This window comes from Fundulus heteroclitus, chromosome 17 (genome assembly GCF_011125445.2).
Source record: "Fundulus heteroclitus isolate FHET01 chromosome 17, MU-UCD_Fhet_4.1, whole genome shotgun sequence".
Taxonomy (NCBI): domain Eukaryota; kingdom Metazoa; phylum Chordata; class Actinopteri; order Cyprinodontiformes; family Fundulidae; genus Fundulus; species Fundulus heteroclitus.
This window is the reverse complement of record NC_046377.1, coordinates 17,489,530-17,511,866: the sequence shown is the minus strand read 5'-3', so window position 1 is coordinate 17,511,866 and position 22,337 is coordinate 17,489,530. Positions and strand designations below refer to the sequence as shown.

The 22,337-nt window shown below is 36.5% G+C and overlaps 1 protein-coding gene across 1 annotated transcript in view; it reads right to left on the bottom strand.

Moving 5' to 3' along the window:
* Positions 1-8,967: 8,967 nt before the first annotated feature.
* The window catches only part of nrip2 (nuclear receptor interacting protein 2), a 74,137-nt gene continuing 60,767 nt past the window's right edge, over positions 8,968-22,337 (bottom strand). The window contains exons 3-6 of the mRNA XM_012873803.3: positions 21,143-21,225; positions 18,871-18,977; positions 13,635-13,687; positions 8,968-9,924 (exon numbers count right to left, since the gene is read on the bottom strand). Coding sequence (XP_012729257.2) covers positions 9,808-9,924; positions 13,635-13,687; positions 18,871-18,977; positions 21,143-21,225 — 360 coding nt within the window. The 3' untranslated portion in view covers positions 8,968-9,807. The remainder of the gene's footprint in view (positions 9,925-13,634; positions 13,688-18,870; positions 18,978-21,142; positions 21,226-22,337) is intronic.

The following is a 22,337-nucleotide window of genomic DNA, read 5'->3' as shown; positions in this document are numbered from 1 at the left end:
GCAGAATTAGCTGCGTGTTCATGTTTGTTGTAAGGTTAAGATGGGACTGTGCATGAAAACGGCCCTTTATTAGTCAGACTACCAGCACAAAAAAGACACAATAAAAACTGTCAGATTACTTTATCACTCAATGAAAATAACCCAAACATTGTTCAAAATAGCTTGAATGCATTTTTTGTGTCTTTACTTCTTACAGAAAATTTATGTTTGTCTTAGAAGGGATGGAAAGAGATGGAAAGCCAATGTTTAACCCGTTTTGCTTTTGCATTTCGCACATACGTTTGTGGTGCATTTGTATCCTAAAGAAAATGTATAAAAATTCAGATATCTTACTAACTAGATATTAACATACATGGACAAACCTTATAAATGCATGGATTGTCGCAGAAAGACTTTCGGTATTCAATATGCCCCATGAACCGTCTACTAGGTTATTGCGAGAGAACGCAAAAGTATTGCACTGCAAAACGGGAACTAAAAGTAAGTAAAGTTTTCTTAAAATTACTATATTTTCCCTTGATTTGAGTAGCTAAATAAGACTATTTGCCAATGGGATGAGTATTTTTACCCCTAAGATGAGATAATAAGATATCTGGCACTTGAAATAAGATGATGGAGATGAATTGTTCCTTTTTTAAGTGCAAAAGTCTTATTCCATTGGCAAATAGTCTTATTTACCTGCTCTTATCAAGGAAAAATACACTAATTTCAAGAAAATTTTACTTACTTTTAGTTCCATTTTTGCATTGTGCGAGGTAACGTGAAATAATAATTCCCATGTCCCCTCAGTAAAAATCAGCCTTTTTATGTACGTTTATTTTTAATTTTTGGGGGGAAAATTTTTTGTTTTGAACACTGTTGAAAAAGCTAAAAAAATTGTGAACTACTCCTTACCTGAACTATATGTTCCAGGACATGCTGCCTCACCACAGAAGACCTAATCTGATCAATATCCACCCTAATAGAAAACACTCTGTGGGGTTCGGATTGTGAGTCATTCCCACTGTGTTGCCGGACCCCACAGGGATGCACTGTGTGCGTTTTTAATCTCTTCAGCAGATGGAGAAAATATATAAATAAGCAGGTGATGCTATCAACAAGAAACGAAGGGCAAATAGACATTCAAGCTATGTGTTAGTGGCAGGCAAAGCAAGATTTATCCATGACAGACCTGTTGGCGTGGGAGTTAGCAGCGTGTGGTTAGGGTTTTCAGGGAGCAGCTAGCTGTATGCTCACATTAGAGGTCTATGATAGAGTTAAAGTCCCTCTGCCCACACTGACCTTTAAGTGTCCTTTAGTCATGCCAAGTTTGAAAATTTTAAAACGGGCATCAATATAGCACCGAAACTACTTAAAATTACAGCAAAGTGGCCATTTGCAGTGCTTTAGCTGTGTAGAGCGTTTAAGAACATTTGACTGACTGGACTGAATAAATCAGGGGTGTCAAACATGCGGCCCGCGGGCCGGATTCGGCCCACCGAACAATTTAGTCTGGCCCTGTGCCTAAATGCATTATCATTATTAAAAAAAAATAAAATAAAAAATAAGAATTGTTGTCTTAATGCCAAAAAGAGCTCATCAGATTTGACTTTCACAAGTGGAGCAGTACTGCTTTTGCCATGGTGCTCCGCTTGATTTATGAATGTGAATAGTTTTATTATGATTCATGTGGGGAATATCTCAAATGATATGGAGACTACAATGGGAAAGTAGGAGAGGAAAGGAAGAACAAGAAGAAATATAAAACAAAAGGTGAAAGAAAGAGGAGATAAAAGGAAGAGAATGATAAAACAATTATTGAAAAAAACATGTACTTTGTTTAATTGAAAATATGCAGTTCCTATATTGTCCACGAGGGGCGCTGTGTTTTAATTAGCAGATTAAGCTTCAGGTGTGGAAAAATGTAAATAATTTCTTAATTTTTATCTGTTTGATGCATTTTGTCATGCAGGACAGTGTTTTTAAGTTCCAAAAAATGTAAATAAATGTCTTTCAACATTGTACAATCACTGTGATCAGTTCTTATGCATAATGCACAAGTAAATGTTTACTTTTAGTAAAAGTATTGTTGAAATTGCACATACTTTTCTTAAAAACGCTGAGGTTATTCATAATATATTGTGTAAAAGTGAAATTAATTTAATATAAAAATCAACAACAAGTCCACATTTATTAGTTCTATTTAATATTGCAATGAGTTTACTCGTGTGGCCCTCTTGAGATCAGATTAAGCTGAATGCGGCCCCTCAACCAAAATGAGTTTGACACCCCTGGAATAAATGGTGAGGGTTGGATGTAGTTTCATAACTTGCAGGTGAGTAAATGAGTTGGTTTAGAAGCTGGAACGTCTGGTACCTGCACAAGGGAAGAGGTGACATGAACATCTCTCAGCAGTGTGATCAGATGTTACAGGGAGTTTTTGTTTTATTTTATTTATTTTTTTTGGGGGGGGGGGCATGCATTGATGGATCAGCTGGTGTGCTTTGGATCATTGTTCGGCTTCATTTCCAAATGTTTATCGGCTGTTGGCCTAAAAAAAACAAGGCACTTCCAGACCATCACAGTACCGCTGCCAAGTTTAACTGTCGGTTTATTATTCTTTTTCTGAAATGCTGTTGGTTTCACACCTGAAATAATGGGACTCATGTCTTCTACAAAGTTTCACTTTTTTGTCTCGTCTGTACACAGAATATTTACCCAAAAGTCTTAGGGATCTAGATGCTTTCTGGTAAATGTGAGACGAGTCTTTGTTTTCTTTGGTTTTCAGCGGTTTTATTTGGATTTATTTTTCCAGCCTCTGGTTCTTATTGTAGAAACGAACACCTACCATAACCAAGGCAAGAGAGGCCTGCAGTGCTTTTGATGTTTTGTTTCTTTTTAACTCCTGGATGAGTCACTGATGCACTCCTGAAGTATTTCTGGTAGCTTTTCTCCATGTGTGCATAACGTCTTTCACTTTGGTTCCCACTGCCTTAGAAATGCTTTTGAGGTTTTGACCTCCTGGATGAGTCGCAGATGCTCTTGGACTAAATATGATTGGCCAGGCCTTATTTGGGATGCTTCCCCACTGTTCCATGTTATTTCCATTTGTGGATAGTAGCTGTCACTAGTAGCTGTCCCAAAGCCAGATGCCTGTTCTTGAATTATTTGAGATCTGGGCACCATGACATTTTCTTTCGATCTAAACGTCTAATTTCTAGTGTCAGTCAGATTCTATTTAAGTGATTTCTTAATATCTAGGTCTGACAGCAAGTAGGTATTGGTGTGACTAGAGAAAATGAACATTGGTGAAAAATGTGGTTGATGACTGTTAATTCAGGATTTACAAAGTGAGACCAATATTTTGGTTGGTTAATTATTGGTGTGGATGTCTTTTTTTGGTTAATAAATAATTGTGTGTGGGGGGCGGGGGGCGGGGGGGGGGGGGGGGGGGAGAGAAAAAAAATGCTTTTGTTGCCGTATTCAGACTGATGTCGATTACTTTATTTGTTCTTGAATTTCTTTAGCTTGGGCGTGATAAGTAGAATTTGGAGATGTTTTACACTGCGGAATGATGTCAGATGGCTTCTATTATAATTATATATTATATAATTATATAAATATATTATTATAATATTATAATAATTTCTTGATTTTTCTTTTTTTTTTTTTCAGGGCTTGTGGTAACAAGTCTGGTTTTGACCTGAGCTTGGATTTTTTTTAAAAGGTGAGATATCACAGCTGATTCATGATTTAACAAGAGTAATTGTTTACACAGGATCAGGTTGGTTTGGTTAGCTTTTTTTCCCCTTGATGAATGAAATCATTATTTGAAAACAGCGTTTTGTATTTACGGTCATTTTTGCTTTTTGTTGAAATTTGTTTAGCTGCCTGAAAGATTTAAATGCTGAAGCTCTTATGCATAAAGCCTAGATTCAGAGCCTGCTCTTTTTTTTTTTTTTGCTTCACAGTGTGTGGTTTTGACACGCTGTCTCATCCGCACACATATCTGAAAGGCAGCTGTGCAAAGAGAAAACAAAACTGCGCTGTGATTTATGAAAGAGTACCTGACTAACTGAACTTTCCAACCAGAGGTGTTATCGGCTGCAGTGTTAACAGGATGTGGGTGTGCAGAATGACTCAAAACAATAGAGGGGGGTGGATAAAGAGGGGCTCCTCTCTAACAAGGTTTGTTGTGACTTCGTGTTCCTGTAATGCCCCCCACCTCCCCCGTTTCCTGGCTTGCTGGCGCAGCGAGCTGTCAGATGAGCCTAACAGAAATAAAGCATCTTCTGACAGCTCTGACAAGCTCAAAGCAGATTGGACATTAAGAATCTCCAGTGTCAAGGAAGAAATAGAATTGCATCCTCCCCAGTAAGGAATAGGACGGTTGCTTTATCTTGTCAGAAAATGCATAGATTGCACCATGAATTTAAACCAATCCTGTCTGTATCCGTTCCTACTCACTGGAAGTGTTCACCTTATCTTTTTGGTATTTACCGGTCTTGTCCAAACAATCTACTTTAATTGTGGACAAACGGTTTAATCTCATCTGACAGTAAAGCATTTCTCCAGAAGGCATTTGGCTTGTCCATGTGGGCAGCTGGATATTCAAGTCAAGCTTGAAGGTGTTGTTTTAGGAACAGGCGCTTCCTTGTTGTTGATGGTGACATTAACCTGGCAAGCCAGATTGATCGTATATAGCACTCTACGTTCTGCATATTCTGCTCCCATGGAGTCCTTTCGGGGAGAGGAGGGACATTTAGCAGAACTTTCCGAGCTGATTGGGCGAAGCGACACCTAGTTGCCCACCTTCCAAAGGTAGCCAGTCACGGTATCAAATGAAAACATAAGCAGCAGGCGTCATGAGAAACCACAACAAGTTTACGCTGGTCAAGGTGCTTCTTACTGTTCTTGTTTCTAAGAAGAAATTGTGGATTCTGACAATACAGATGTGATGGCAGCAGCGACGCCTGCGTCCTTCTGCGCTGTCATGTTTATTTTGGTTCGGCTGTGGGCTTGTCAGCTCTTGCTACTGTCACAACTCCCTGAGCTATATAATACACTGGAGTGCTAATCGCCCGCTGTTAGAACGAGTCGCTTTGAAGCCACCAGCTGCCATATTGGTACTCCCTAGTTTTTCCCCCAGTAACTAGGGAATATGTGCGCTACAGCATCGAATAACAAGGATTTTCTCATGTCCGGGGGGGGGGGGGGCTTAAGACTTTTAAAATGTCAAATGCCATATACTTTAATGTTATGTTCTAAAACTATCAAATACTGAGAAAGTCATGTGCTGAAATATTTTTGCGTTTTATTTATTTATTTTATATATATATATATATAATATAACAATATACAAAAACATACCGGTATATTTACATATATGTGTACATATATATATTTAATATGAATAACATGTAAAATATTTCAGCACCTAATTTCCTAGTAGTTTATAGTGTTAGTACATCCACTGACTGTAGAATTACCTATGAAATGTTTTCACACAGCCAGAAAACTGCTTGTTGTTGCAACCAAATCCTATGGGATTCTGTTAGAGTAGGGAGGAGCAAGATGGCGGCCAGTGACTTCAGTTTTTCGGCAAAATCAGCACTCCAGTGTATAATATAGCTCAGTGTCCCAACTGGTAATGTCCCGCAGTCCCGCCTTAAACCATAATACTGCAACGCGATTCGCCGGAACCATTTTTCGGTTTGGGCCCAAATGTTAGAGATGGGAGAGGGACTAGATGGATTCTCGTGTGTTTGTGAACGCACAAATACCGTAAGAATTCAGCTTGCAGGCAATTTACCATGCAGCTGACGGTAAATTTTCACATATTTTACTAATTTCCTTTAATGTCAGGTAGACTGTTGCGTTTACAGATGGTTCAACCAAAAACCTTAGAATCTGCAAACACACTTCCAGATTGTTTAAATCTACAATTTTCCCTCTTAGAACAAGGAAGTTGGACAAGACCTAACTGTTGTTCAGTCCAAGGAGTGTCATCAAACAAATCCTTTTTTACGCTACCAAAAGGGGTGCTACCAGCTGCAATCAACTATGATCACTAAAACAGAGGTCTGTGGATTGGTTTTATAAAATTTAAATATATTCTGGAACATTAAGCACCACTGAATAAACCATTTAGGGGAATCAGTGTATATATTTGAGCCTTTATATGTAATGTTCACCTTGGGTTGACTAGATAATTGAATTGAAATTCAAAGCTGTGCATCTTTATATATATATATATATATATATATATATATATATATATATATATATATATATATATATATATATATATATATATATATATATTTATTTATTTATTTTTTTTTTTTTTACTTCTTATTTTACCATCGTTTCCATTATTCTGACATCTGGGAATTAACTGAAAAAGGCGTTAAATTATTTTGAGTCAGTTTTGTAGTGATTTTAATATATGAAAGTAACCTCTGGACTTGATGTGCACCATGTTGCGTTTCTGTCATGGAAAAAAATATCATGCAGCAGGATGAGATCCTGTGTTCATCACACTGGCTGATGGCTCTGTCCCTCTGGTGCTGTGGGAACATCTGCTTTCTTCTTTATATAGAAGGATGGCAGTGAAGGGCAAATAGTTTGTCTATGGGAATCAATGCAATATGTCGCTCTGGCCGTCTTTCTTGTGGAACCCTCCTACAAATAGTCTGCTTAGTCATATTTTACAAAAAACAGGGAGTCCTTTTCACATAACAAAATCGGCCCATAGTGTAATTGTTTTTTCACAAAGAGTAAAGAGAACAGCTAGCCAGAATACAGATTTTATTAAGCAGAGAAAATACTATTCAGAAGAGGTAAAACACCAAAAATAAATTTCTTTAAACATTGAGTCCTTTCATACAGCGTAGGAGGGTCACTAGTACATTTAAAAGAAATAATGCCAACCTTTGTGTGGATGAATACTGTGCAGTACAGTCCAAAACACGATCGGGTTCATGTATTTTCAAAGCAGAGCATAATGGCCTTTGATAAACAGTTTTTGGTCCTCTGAACCACAAAAACATGTAATTAAGGTTACATGGGACAATGACACTGAATCTTTGCTTACCTCATATGGACAAATCAGTAAAAACGAAGTGTCAAAAACAGAAATCCTGCCAAAAAGGTGAAATATTTATATCTGTAAAGACCATATGTATAAAGATCAGTGTGAAGAGGGGATGTTGGCATGGATTTGAGCCTTAGCCAAATGACTAAAGTCTCTAATAGAGGCAGAAAATGAAGGCAGCTGGGGTAGGCTGTTGGCAGCGTGTTCTGTTTGGAACCCAGTGGGGAGAAAACGGTAATAATTCTGGGGGGTTTTCCCATGTGAAACAGGAGCAGAAAAAAGGAACAAATCCTCGCTCTGACTTGTATCTCAAACATGTACACGCAACATACGCACATCCTTCCCCTACAGACTTTCAACGTGACATTTTCTGACTAGAACACCACATGCAGACTTATTTTTACGAAGGCTGAACTTGACAAAGTCATGCAGATGGAATGTTTTAGTATTTTTGCTGCTTCCGAGTCTCAGTCAGACATATCCAGCTGACAGGCCACAAATCAATGTTTGATCGTTTTTAGGGCATTTTCTGGAAAATGCTGTTATAAAATCTATATCACTGTGTTAGACTGAGAACTGTGTTTGTGCAAAACAAAAAAAGTCAATCACACAATATTTTTTTTTTTTTTTTAAGTGGTACAAAGTAAGAATTGTGGTATTTCCCACAGATATCTTTGTGATCAAAAATTGGAGTCTGTCCTTTTCGCTTCAGAAAGTAGTCTGAACCAAGCCAAATTCCAAATGTTTTCAAGTGAATTAAGGTAATTTCGCCATAAAAGACATCTTATGCAGTACTAGTTTATAGATTAATACTTGGAGTATTGTTTTTATTATAAATTTTTACTTCACTGCGTTGGAAAATTGTTCAAATTAGCTCAATGTTGCTTGAGCTAACCACCTGAAGAGAAGAAAATCAACCTACACACTTCTGATACTTACTCAATCATTTGTTAAATTGTTTAATCCAGTGATTTCCAACCAAAAGAACAAATATGATATTGACCATAAAAGAGTAGCGATTGAAGAAAAAAGATGCTATAAGCAGCTAGCAGGATATGCTAGAACTAAACGAAATGCTTACCCTAACTAAATATAGTTAGCTTGATGAAACCAATCAGCCCAACAGGTAATTTAATTCTGATGTTTAACAAATAAAATCTTTAACGTCAATATTTGCTAAATTGTGAGCTATAATTGAGAAATTGAAAATCCATGCATATGATACTGTTAGGTAATATGCTAACAGCTTAACTGCATAGATAGAAGTCGTAGTTTTAGTAGTCTGTTTTTTTTCTGTACTTGCAAGGCATTCATTCATAGTTTGAAGTTGGATAAACGTCTTGGAGTAGGAATTTTAACTTATCCTATCCATAAGATCCATTATGGCTGTCAGAGGTATAAAACATTGGAATTATTACAGTATTACACTGTTTAATTGTACTTCTGCATGTACAGCTAGAACTAATTGTGTGTTATCATTTTTAAATTATATATTTAATGAAAGAATATTTTGTTTTTTTGAATAAAAAGGCCAAGGACTGCTCTTTTGAATGCATTTGAATAACATCTAATCAACTTTAACTTACAATGGTGTGGTTCATTTGAACCTGGATGTTGGAGTTTACAAATTTCACAGTTAAATCTGCTGTAATCTCTGTTGATGTGGAACAGTTTGAAAGTCCAGTAGTTGACCTGGTTGCTTAAAGCAAAAGTTAGAAAATTCAACTGCTGTTTACCAGTTGGTTGAGTCGTGATTTCAATATGAGAAGCTAGACATAAGGGATAAACTGATAAACCTTTCAACTGTTAAAATGGGTAAAAGTTATTAGAAAAAAGTGATGATGACAATAAAGCAACTACACATAACTAATAAGTTGTGGTGGAAATAGCAGTATTGAACACGATTTTTATTTAATTAGAGATTGGACAAGCAGTTGGATTTAAAATGCAGCTTTAAAACCACAAATGTATAGATATGTTGTGCTTCTGTCACCCCAGGCGATTGTACATGTGTAAATCTGCCCACTCTAAATAAACTTAAATTGTTAACGATACTTAAGAGTTGCTGTAAATAAATTTGGATTATAAAGGTGAATGGACCTGAAGGGTTAAAATAGTTGGAAAGCACTGGTTTAATCCAAAATGTGCATGTAGGCTCTTATTTGCTCGATCAATTAGATTACCTTTTAAAAAAAATTAAACTTTTAAAGAAACTTTAAACAACACACTGCAATAGTTATAGACCTGTGTATATGTTATACAGTATGTTGAGTTTTAACAGAAGTGTAGAAATCTTTTGTTGTCATATCCTAACATATAAAACCACATTTCTACATCAGTGAAATGGACAAAATCTTCAATTTGTGATTGAGGTGTAGCTTAAAATAATTCTGTAGAAGCCAAATCAAAGCCAATTCTATGTAAATTAACTTGCTTTAAAAGTCTCTTTTAGTAAGAAGCAGAACAGAAAATACCGCATAATCTAAAAAAAAAGAATAATTATACTGCAGATATTAGGTCTTGCTCCGCTTAATTAGACATATAAGAGAAAATCATGTTTGAAATTCATTAATCATAAAGATGTAAACTTGAGAACAACAGAGGTGAATGCTCATCCATGTTCTGGCAGTGAGGGACACTGTGATTGGACAGTCCAGGAGACAAAGGGCATCGTTTCACACAGCTGCAGCCCGCTAACGACAAGAAGACCTGGCAGCTGATGTGGAGTCTGCTCACAGGTTTTCGTTGGTGTCATGTTGGCACTGGCCGCCGGTTACAGTGTTCAGGAAGGGCAGCTCCTCGCCGCAGCCTTGAAGCTTCAGAACCCGACTGTTCAGATCCAAACAGCACTGAGGGAGGATTCACACGGTGAGACATAATTAGTGCACTAAATAATTTAAACACATTGCCAAGCCTGACTTCAGGAGACTAATCCGAGGGCTGTTGAAAGGGTTGGGTTAGAAATCATCAAAAAGGCAGCGAACCCTCTCCACTGGTTCAGGAAATTTATGTAGATTAATGCTGAATGAGTCCAATTTTTTTTTATACCCTTATTTTCATAAGAGATTTATTTTCTGCTTTTCTATTCCACCAGCCGTGGTAAAATAAAAATGTTCCCTCTCCTTTTTAAAGTATTAAAGCTTAATAAAAACGCCCTTTACCATGCTCTTTAGTTATTTAAATATAACCACAAGTCTACAAACCCAAGCAGAATATATACTGTAGTTTAATAAATATGGATCCAAAATACAAAAGACGTGAGACGTGAAAATCTAAATAGGCCAATGTTTCTCTCAAAGGATTTAGGAGGAAAGTAGCATCCAGGTTCTTCCTGCAACATCTGTCCAATAGGAGCCAGTCAGGAATCTGTACCAATAACCCTAATTAGCTGATTTCTTGCAATGACTTATCCAAACATTTCGAAGTCCATCACTTTTACAAGGAGAAAGATCTTCCTGAAAGTGGAACTTCCAGGAAATTCAACCCAACTTCAGACTTTTTCCAACTCCAGAATACCTAAGAGCTTGAGCCCAGACTCTACAGGCTAGAGTAAACATGTTAAATGGTAAATAGACTGAACTTATATAGCAGGTCACAGTAAATATGTTAAATGGTGAAGTTACCAACATGACAGTTAGAAAACTACTGGTTGTTTGAAAGGTTTGCCAGGTTTAAAGACTACTCTTTAGAAAGAAAATGGCAGCAAAACTTCTGGTCCATGCACACCACCAATATGTGCATCAAGAAATATGCTGCTCTAGTTTGTAGTTAAACGACCCACAGCGATGGTGTCTTGTCACACAACGTCCAGCAAACCATTAAGGTCTGTTTGAGTCAAAAATTAATGGTTCTTAAAAAGCTATCCACACCTGAAGTCCTATAATGAACTTTCTATCCTAAACTAGGTTCTTACGCAGTCTTGTTAACTATAGAATGTGTCTATTATTTATTTTTCAGTTTTGGATAAGTAGGAACATTTGTGCCTTTCCAAGCTCCGTTTTCCTTCTATCTAAAAAATAAAAAAGTTAAGTGTTCTTCTTATGTTAGTTTTAATAAAAAAAAAAAAACATCTGTGATCTTCAATTTCCTGAAATTCACCTCTGTTTTGTTCGGCTTGATCAGTTTTATTGGGCCCAAAAAATAATCAAATTGAGCTTTTCCACCAGTTTCCCCATCAGTGAATTTAGACCTTGGCATGGCATCTATACCTTGGTTCATAGTTTAGACCTGTGAGGTTTTAAAACGGGCTTTGGGTTAGGTCTCAAAAGTGCTACAGCTCCTAATTTTTAAACTGTCACAAACAAGATGAAGGGATCAAAGGTTTTTGTGGGGTAAAGTTTCTAAAGTAGAGTTACGAGTTAAAAGTGCCATTAATAAATAAAATGTTTGAAGAACCACTGACTGGATCAGAGGCTAACCTTGGAAAAGAAAATATTTAAGAACCATGAGATTCAAGTCGTTATGTGCGCTAAAGTTAACCCATATCAGTTCAGATGCTACATCGCAGACCTCCCGATGTTTGTTTAGGTATTCAAAAGTGCATATAAATAAATCGCTTGTGGTTGAAAAAAAGCTTGTGGAACAGTGTCCAGATTAACCCAGTTTTTAAGGTGGTAATGCGCAGGAGTATATCGATTTAAAAAAAAGTATAAACGACACACACCAGCCATCAAGCATGGTGGGGGAGGTGTGATGATGTGTGCTTCAGACTTCCTGAAAAAGAATGCAATGGCCCAATCAAAGTCCAGACTTAAGCTTAACTGAGTTTAAAAAACAAAACAACTGAACTTTTTTTCTGAAGTGTGAAGACGTTTCGCTTCCTATCCAGAAAGCTTTCTCAATTCAAAATGTCTGGAGTAGTGTGGAGTTGCAAGCTTTATTGTACTGCCCAACAAAGGCCTTGTAATGGCTTAGATAACATGCAAATTGAACTGAAACAGGTCCACCCCTTTAGAAATGGGGAGTCGTTAATGTCATTGTTGGCCTGCAAATTAAACTGAAATGAATTTTATAAATGAATTTCATCAGAGAAGTCCTGATTCTTACATTGCTTCAGACACTTTTTTATTTATTTTAGAAACCCAACAGCTGAATACAAGATTGAAGCTCCCGGCACCATGATTCATTCCTAACAGGGGGTCATGGTTGTTTTGAACATAGACATTATAAACATAGACGCCTCGTTGGGCGGGTTCTGCCTATGCTGCGGATGCGTCAGAGCATCCGCCATGTTGAATGTGGCAAATCTGCTGTTAGACTCAGTCACTTAAACAATGTCAGAGGGACTTTAATCTCAGAATATACTTAATATTCATAATATTTTTATTATTGTAATATTACAAGTTTATTTTTGTATCCCTCTTGGCTTTATTCTCAATTAATCTCTAGATATTTTTTACAAGTATATATAAGCTCCATCTATATCTTTCTATCTGAATATATAAAAAATATACACAGGGAACATAGACATTCACTACTTTGTGCCACATACAACATGGTGATGACGTCGACGTGCAAACCTGCGCCCAATGGGGCGTCTACGTATATTATGTCTATGGTTTTGAAGGATTCTGGTTGGCTGCCATAAGTTTTAGTTGTGCAGTATACTGCCCCCTATGTGCCTGGAGTATTTTTTTAAAATCATTCAGCGGCATATATCTGCAGGTTAGTGTGGTTGAAAATTTTTCTAAAAAAAAAAAAAAAGAAAAAGAAAGAAAAAAACTTCCTTGTGTTTGGTTTTTAAAAATGGTTTATGGAAGATATTAGTTGTTGTTATTTTTAAACCCCGCTACATGTGTACCAGGCCTGAAATGCCTCAAGAGATTGCCGGAAAGCTGTGTGTAAACAACTGTTTTTTAATCATCAATTATCTGAAGCAGCATCATTAACCGTTGTATTAAAAGAAGGTGTACTTTCTTTTTGGCCTGTGAGGACATGTAATAACTGCTGGCTTTGAAATATATGGTAATCCTTGCCCAATATAAATGACTTAACATTATAATCAATGAGAGCAACATACTTATTTTAGCTGTTATACTCTTAAACGACATTTCAATGACGCTTCTTGTATTTTGAGCATCTAATCATATTTACATATGTATGAAAATGTGCTTGAGGGTAAAATCCCCTTCCATTAAATGCTCTAAATTAAAGTTCATCTTCTTTACCCACCCTGATGTCCCAATACTTACTCCTCACAACACAAGGCACAGCAAATTTAAAACCGATGGATGTACCGCACTCAAAAATAGTTTATTTGCTTTAAAATGTTAAAATGTGCACTGAATAAAAATCTCAGATAACAGAATGTCCTGAGTTTGCGCTTATCTGGGTTTGAGCTGCATGGCGAGGAGCTGATAACACCGTTTGCTGCTATAATAACCTCACTCTGCTTCTTCTCTGTGCAAGACTGGGAATTTTCCATTCAGTCTCCATGTGTTTAAAGCAATTTCTTCTTTCCCCATTTAGCTTTTTACTTTCGAAATTGGTGGCTTTTTTTTTTTTGGACACATTTGGACCACAATTATCAAAATATTTGCAAAGCAAATGAGGATCTTACTTTCAGTTCCAGCAGCGTCTGCAGACCCAGGCACAGTTCAAACGCCTCATCCTCTAAAAGTGGAAAGAAGGAGAGAAGATAAGAGCAGAGCAAATGCAGGGAAATGAAATGTATTATAGAATTTCTTTATAAAAGCAATTTAACAACCATATCTGTACATGCATAAATTAGACCAAAGCTCCACAAAAATATTCCTTCGTGTGATGATGAGAGTCGTTAAGCTTGTAAATGTAAGGCTGGGTGTTTCGTGTTGTATTATAAACGCTTAATATCAGGGAGTGTGGATATGGGACTGAATTTTTGGCCTGAATTAGCTGTTCTTCACTGGTTAGCATGAATTAAGTCCATACAGAGTGGCTTGATTATACACCAATTCCGATTTTTCTTCTCAATTTATCTTGATAATTATTTCTTGACATGCAAGCGAATAAAACCAAGTCTTTGATCTGTGCTAAGAGATGAAGGTGATCATATTTCCTTTGAGATATCTCATCTCCACAGGAGGCACAAGTACAGAAACTGCTGCCAGAACTCCCAAGGTCACAGTGACAGACGGATTAGTCCTTAACAGGATAGCTATGTTTTTCATGACAAGAATAATTGCTGGTATTTGCTGCCAGGGATGGTGAGTGATGAAACAGGACTTGGTTCATAGATGGATGGTTTTTCTGTGTAAGGCTGGGTGTTCGGTACCCACTCGGCTGACCATTTACCCAAAAGGCTTTTTATAAAAAATTGAAGAACAAGATTATACAGACATCTTTTGTCACAATAAAGCAGGATTTCTGGTCCTCCTGTGTAAAGTGTAAAGCTGAAAGCAGGTCTGTACGGCACTCACACTTTGGCAGTGCTCCCATATGTCATGTCCACAAACCTGACCTTCAGTCACAATCTCAACCTAAAAATCTGAGCAAACCTCCCAAATAAAAGTCACACCTGGGATCCAAAATGGCTGACTTACTTTTTGGGTTTGGACTTTTTTTCCTTTTGAATCTTTTCCACTAAGGTCTGAAACTTTTAGTAATGACTTGTAATTTAATAGGCCTTCTTGCTGCCTTTGGTGCTAATGCTAACAAGTTAACTTTCCATTTGATCTTCCTCCATCAGAAAAGCTTTTGCTAAAAAAATGGCCAGTGTGCCCATTTTACTTACAAAAAAATAGCATTTACAAAAATTAAAACCACAAACCTTCACAGAGCTTTATTAATAACTGTTTCCATATATAATAACTGAATTAATATTAAGAGCAACAGCCTCGGAGGTTTATTATTGAACAAACAGCATCGTGAAGACCAAGGAACACAACCGAAAAGCCAGAGATAAAGATCCCGCCCACACGGAAACAAGGTTAGGTGCATCCACACAGATCTGAAGTTTTGAGACCCTAAACGATCATTTTTGAAAATGGGTTCCAGAGTGGATACATTTCAAAACGTTAGTTTTGTGTTTCTACGTGGCCTTGCGAGCCGCATGTTTTCTGAAACGATAACATCGTAGCCTCGCCTTTCTCTGTAACACGCATGTATCTCACTCTCACAAATGACAACAAACATGGCGCCAAGGATAATATGAGGACTTTAATCAGGTTTGAGCATGCAACCAAAGAAAGAACAAAGTTTTTCTTCCCCCTGTTTTCGTCGACAGGCGATGCCGTCTTTTCTGTTTTTGGCTGAGCAGTTCACAAAGACCGCTGAGACCCGTCGCCCGCAGAGGTCGGAGCAGACGTATCTCTCCCTCTAGTGGCCTTTGTGTAGAGTTAGCCACCCCTCTGTGACACCAGATGCTAGTGGTGTCTAAACTGTAGCTGTCAGTAGCTCAGACATTAAGCCATAGCCATCTGGAGCTGGTAGCTTAGCAACTAAAGCTAGCTCATTGTAGCCACTCGGCTAGTAGCAGGCCTAGCTTTAAGGCACCATCACATCACTCCAGATCCATTTCGATGTTTACATCTTTTGCCACTGTTTTTAATGGTGATTATTCATTGATTAATTAAGTGGGGCTTAATTTTAGTTAGAAAATTAAAGGTTTCTGCGTCCCAGTTTCATCATTTTGCTGTTTAACTTTGTTGTTGTTTTCCCTTTTATGTTGCTCTGATTTACCATGTAGTATTGATATTAAACAGAATAATTGCTGTAACAGGGAATTATTGGTTAAATAGTTTAACTGTTTTTGTCTGTGATCTTTATATCAGTGATTGAATCGTCTCTAAGAGTACGAATCATTCCTTTTGGATTCACAATACAAATATATAAGAGACATTGTGGTTAACAGTGATTCCTATTGAAAGGTTATTAACATTTACTGGTGGCAAGTCTACTTCAATCTTACAACTGACTAGACATCCATCTTTCATGGTAAATAAGTTTAATAATTGTTGAGTAATACATTCAATTGCTACTTATAATCATTAAAGGCTGGTATCCCTTAATTACAAACATTTGAAAAGATTTTTGTTGTTGCTTTCCTTTGATTAGAATAACTATCAATTATAATATCCAATTATGATTAATAATAATTTTCATAATCAAGAAGGTTAAATTGCACAACAAATACATGAATATCACCCCCAAAGTGAAAGATCTTGTCGATGTCAATGTCAAATTTATTTATATAGCACTTTAAAAACAGGTATAAAACTGCACCAAAGTGCTTTACAAGAAAGACAACAGGTAAATTGTTCCACAGAATTGGAGCAAAAACAGAGAAAGCCCAAACTCCTTTCCTCTTAAGTCGAGTCCGAGGAACTGTCAGTAATAGTTGATTATTTGAACGTAGACTTCTCGACACAGACTGGAATTTTAAAAAGTCTCTAAGATAAGGAGGAGCTAATCCATTTAAGACCTTATAAGTTAATAAAAGAATCTTAAAATCTATTCGGTAAAAGACGGGCAGCTAATGTAAAGAGGCCAGTATAGGCCTTATATGGTCATGCTTCCTGGTTCCTGTAAGAAGCCGAGCCACTGCGTTCTGGATCAATTGAAGTCTTAAATCTTTACCAGAACCAGGAAATCCTTCCACACTTAATAGGAAGATGGACAAAACTATCTAGAAGGCAATCCAGGAAGAACAAATTCCAGTAAAATACACTGAAATGCTATTGTATGTTACAAAAGGTAGAATTTTAAGGGGCATTAATGGTTTTGTAAGGCACTGTAACTGATCTTTTTTTCTTTTGGTACAATCAAAAGGCAAGGATGCAAGGGTACAGGCAACCCAAGGTGTTTGCGGTAGTGGATTTGAAATGTCTCACCATTCCGGGTAATATGTTGTGAAAGTGCTGCACAAACATTCAGAGTAAGGCAGTTGTCTTTTGCCTTGCCAGTGAGCTCTGTGTAGCTTATTTGCATGCTGATTGAATGGGGTTTGTGGGCGGGCTTCAGGTTTGACACTAATCATTTCCAAGGTTTTCTCTACATGATTGCAATTAGATTTGATCAGATCTAGATTGAGCTCTAAAATACTTTGGGTAAATCAGGAACAGTCTCAGTTAAACACTACGTAGACAGTGTTGAAAACACGGTTTAGGATTTCATGAAAACCATTATTGCCTTTGTGAAAATGTTAAGAGAACTTTTACATGTCTTTACATTAGGATTAGCTTAGAAGAATAAAATTATAAAAACACAATAATGGAGTCAGACCTGGACTGAATTACTCTACACAGATTAATTTTGATATTGTTTAAATCAGAATTTACTTGGATTTAGCTATAAATTCCCCACACTGAGTTACTACCTTGTAAACACAAACCAGTTTTGTCAGTTTTGTCTTTTTTTCAGCCTTAATGCACATTATTATTATTATTATTATTATTATTATTATTATTATTATTATTATTATTATTATTAATAATAATAATAATAATAATAATAATAATAATAATAATAATAATAATAAAAACTTGACTTGTAAAATGTTTACACATTAACATATCTATAAACTATTTATTACCATCCATAAGGGAAGTCTTATTGTAAAGTGGTACCTTTTATTTTTTTTTACCTATTGATTTTTTTTTTATGTTCTCCAATAAAGGTTTTATTTTAATTTTAAAAGTATATAGGATTTTGCTGCTGAAATAAGAAAAAAAAATATAAGGATTTTACAGATCTTAATTAGTAATGTAAAAATAAAATAAGTGGTTCTTTATCCACTAAATCAGTCATTTGAACATAACTGTCTGTAAGGTGCATCAATAAATGTTATGATTAAATTATCAAACCCAGGATTTTATTTTTTGGTTTTTCAATTGTGTGGATCCTAACGCAGCTAGATTAAAAAAAAAAAATCATGATTCCTATTAAGTTATATACATTATGTTACTGTTTTATGCAGGAAAGGCTTCACCGATTGAATGTAGGTATTTGTGTTGACCGGTGTGAATTAACACCTGCAGGCATGAATAACAACAAGACTTCTGTTTTAATGAGGTCTGGCGCATATTTTCTCACATAAAGCACTGCTGTCTCCTTCCTGCATGTAACTGGGTTATGTATGGACTCGCAGATCAATATCTATTTATGAAAACTCTAGTTAAACTCTGTTGCTGTTTTATCGCCTCCAGCAGATAATCAGATGTTTTTGCACAAAAATCTAGTCTATAGTTCAATTAATGCAATAACCAATTCCTGCTAATTTTTACCTTTCTTTGCGTGAATCATCTTGGTAAAAAAGTTTGTGCTGTGCTTGTTTTACGCAGGATGTAGCAGGAAGCACACCATTCTTTTTTGCCTCCCCAAACCCCTGAATATTTCTCCATACAAGTCTGCAGTGCTTCATCAGCTGCCCTTGTTAATTTATAACCTGGCAGAGTTGTTGATACACTATTGGAGTCATTTTAAAAGACTGATTTCTCCTGGCTAATGAAACTAAACTGCAGTTAATCATAATTATTTCATGATTTTTAAAAAGGAGGGCAATTACCTTTTCATATCCTGACATGTTAGTAAAGAAAGCTTTTTTTCCCCCTTTTTAATAAACAAAATCATAATTTGGAAACTGCTCTATGTATGTACTCGAGTTATTTATCTTGATATTAAAATGTGATATTGAAAATTTGTGTGAAGAAAACTTAAAAACCAAATGAAATCTGTACGGGGACAAATACTTTCTTGACAGGAAATGCACGCTACATTTTCGCAAACGAAAATTGATGCAATAAATCCAAAAAGTACATTAAAATCCTAAAAATACCAATCTTCTTTTTTAGTATTGTTTTTATAGTTGATTTCCTTACCTTTCACATCTGCTGAGCACCGGACAGTCTGCTTGCCAAGCTGTAGCTGCAGACCCGTCACTGAGCTGCTAACGCTGCATGGTGAACTATCCTTACTGGGCACCAGTCTAAGAAGACGCATAAACACAGTCACCCTCATAGTTAATAATAATAATATATTCAATAATAATAATTAGGATGCGTCACTGTTTGCTGTGCTACCTTCCTTACCCAGCTTTCACTTTTGATTAACTCAAAACTACTGCAGCTGGTTGTTTAATAAAAGAAGGATTTAGCAGACATGTCTATCGGCTACTTTAGGAGCAGATTTGGAAATTAAAATTAGCAACACATTATTTTTAAAAAGGTCAATTTTGAAGCTGTTAATCTGGCAGGAATCTACAGATTTAAAAACTAAGCTGTGTTTGCCGTTCTTTGTGGTTAATAAATGTCTGTTTATCTCCTCAGGAGACATATTTCAGTGTCAGAAAAACTTGGAAATCCTGCATAAATCTACTTTTCTTAGTCTTTTGAGTCACACTTATTTAAAAAAGAAATGCAATATACGGATGATAAACAGCCATCTGAAACCACAAAGTGCAACTGGCTTTTGTGTTAAAGTGGTCGTTGCTAAGGGATGGTTTGTTTCTGTTTTTTCTCACAACCTCTTAAACCGTAGCATGTCTTGCAATGTGCCTTGAGGTGAATTTTGTTGTGAGTTGGCATTGTATAAATGAACCGTATTGAATTAATTTAAATTGAGTGGTAGGGTGAGTGGATGCTGATTGGCAACACAGAACTTGTCTGAGTGAACACTTCTACTTTCCACAAATATACTCTATGCAGGAAAAGTGAGTAAATTCTTGAAAGTAAACCGTCTCTGTTCAAAACACTTTTAGCCCAAGGATAATGTGAAAATGTGGCTTCAACTGAGGGGAAAAACACAAGGCCGAGGAATGAGGACACAACAGCATCCAGGCCACACCTAATAACCCAAGCAGAGGGTCAGCAGCCAGACCATCAAGGCAAGAGTCTCCCCAGCATAACATTTCTCAGGTAAGAAGATATTTAAAGTGTGTTTTTTTTCCTTTCCGTGTGTCCAGTCAGTTCATAGCTTCTGCTGATCTCTGTGAATTAGAATATTAAATAAAATTAAGATTCAAGCTATCCAAAGATTCTTTCATGCATTGTTGCAAGAATTGGCTAAAGTAGTAATTTGTCTTTTCTCAGTGACTGAGTTAAATGACAGAACCCATGTCAGAATCTCTCTTTTGTTTCCAATCACCACAAGCATAGCATTGCCTTTTTTAAAAGACTTTTTGAGGACCAAACAATATGTTCATGGGATAAAATTAACTTGCAAGATTGCACTTTGTTTAATTATCATAGTGCAGTTAAGCCTTCACAAGTAAAACCCATACTTGTTTTAAAAATTGAGACTTTTAGCTGCTTCCATTCACTGGTGCTACAGTTTACTCAACCGCTGCACAGATTTCTGTTACAAAGTTTGTTGGGAACAAAGTTGTCGAGAAAATAATTACTTTTTTGAGGCAAAAAAAACTCGACTGGATCTCCTAAATGGGAAGATGTTTCCATGTTTCCGTGAAAGATAATTATTGTTAATGAGAAATCAGTTGATAACGCCGCTCTATATACTCATCAGACCAACAATGCTAGTCAGAACCAGAGCAGAAATGACACATACCTGAATATTGCCAGAAATTCAGCTTATTGGATAACATTTTTTTTTACATGTGTTTCGTTCACCATTGTGGTTAATTACAGCTAGAGCGCAGAATGGCAGAGTGCCAGTTTGTTAGGTCTCCATTCTCCTGCCTCTCGGACAACATTTAATAAATGTCTTCTCCTCACTGACATATTAAGTATTCCCTTTAGGAACTAACATTTGAGCTGGGCTCTTTTCTATCACCATTTTCATCCTGGGTCATCGTTGTGGTATTCGTCCGTGCCCCTCTTCGGTGTACCATGTGCCAACATCCTCACTCTTTGCCAACTTTAGATTTGTTTCGTTTAGTCTTTAAAAAATATATTTCTCAATTTTGGAAATGCACGTTTGAAATGGACGGCAATCATGATTTGAAAGCATTAATGAAAATAAGGTCTTGCAAGAACATGATATAGACCTCAGAAATCCGCCTCCTTTTTTACGTCTCTTTTTTTGTTTTTAAGTCTCTTTTTTTCAATAACTTGATTCGTCTGTCTAAAAGAAAACAGTTATATGGTGAAAGTGTCGTGCGTATGTGTTTACTGTGTTGGGCTGGGTGTTTCTTACCCCAGCCTCTGGCAGCAGGAGGTGGAGATGTGGTTGTGTAGGCTGCCAGTGTTGATGGATGCCTTGACTTCAGTTTCGCAGCACTGTGGGAAGAGAAGAGGAGGGGATTTTGGTGTCATAGGGCGATTTTCTTTCCCAATTTGCAATGATACTTATGCATGCAAGGAAACAGTTTGTCACAGCAGTGCATGAGTATAGCTCTAGGGAGTTAAAAAAAAAAAGATCTTCCCTCTTTTACACAAATCTGTCTGGCTGCTGTGGGCTTATGAGGCTGCCACACTGAAAAATAAAACCCACAGCTGCTGTAACCAGCTTTCCACAAACAAAGTAAACCTTATTCTTGGAGGTTTTCCAGCCAAAGGTTCAATGTTGTTGTGGCTTGGTTTACATTGTCTGTGTACCTGTAGAGCAAGTCAAGTTAAAATATAACCAGCATACAGATTTCTGTGTATGATTAAGGAAGTTTTTGGATGCTGGCTTAAATATTAAGACGCATATTGCTGACAGGAGATGCTGATTTCTCTCTTTGCTGAGTGGACTTTGATTTTTCCATTTTATGCACAACTAACCATGAAATATTAAGCAAGTGAGTAGTCATGTGTGCACATAAAAAAATTGCAAACTGCAGCACAAGGAAGTAAAAGAAATACCTGATTCATTGTTTCTGCTACGGCACAGCTCTTTATCAAAACTTAGATAATGTCTTTGAATAAGAACTGCGTTAAATTCTTGTCCAATAACCAATTTCCTTCTGTCTATTATAACAATTTTGCTCATACAATTAGATTAAATTACTGTGAAATGTGGTAATAATGGATAATTAGCAGTCAATCCTGCATTATCCATTAGCTCTAGGGCTCTTTAATGAGTTTCACCTTAAGCTCACAGCTTTCATCAGAATCCATTCTGAAAACATGTTTATTGACTGAACCATGATGGGAAAAGCGCAATCTTTTCACAATAAAAAGAAAAAAAATTAATGAGCTGATGGTTTTCTCTAAATGGTTTTCTGTTTGGCTATGTTCGGGTATTTCACTATGTTCCAATAACTGGGTTGCTTTTTCTTTACCAATGGAAAATACAATGTGTAAAGAATTAATATTTTAGGCAGAGATTTTCATAAAAATGTTCACAGAGACTGTTTATAAAATGCAAAAATCATAAATATGATGGGACATAACAAACACACATGTCT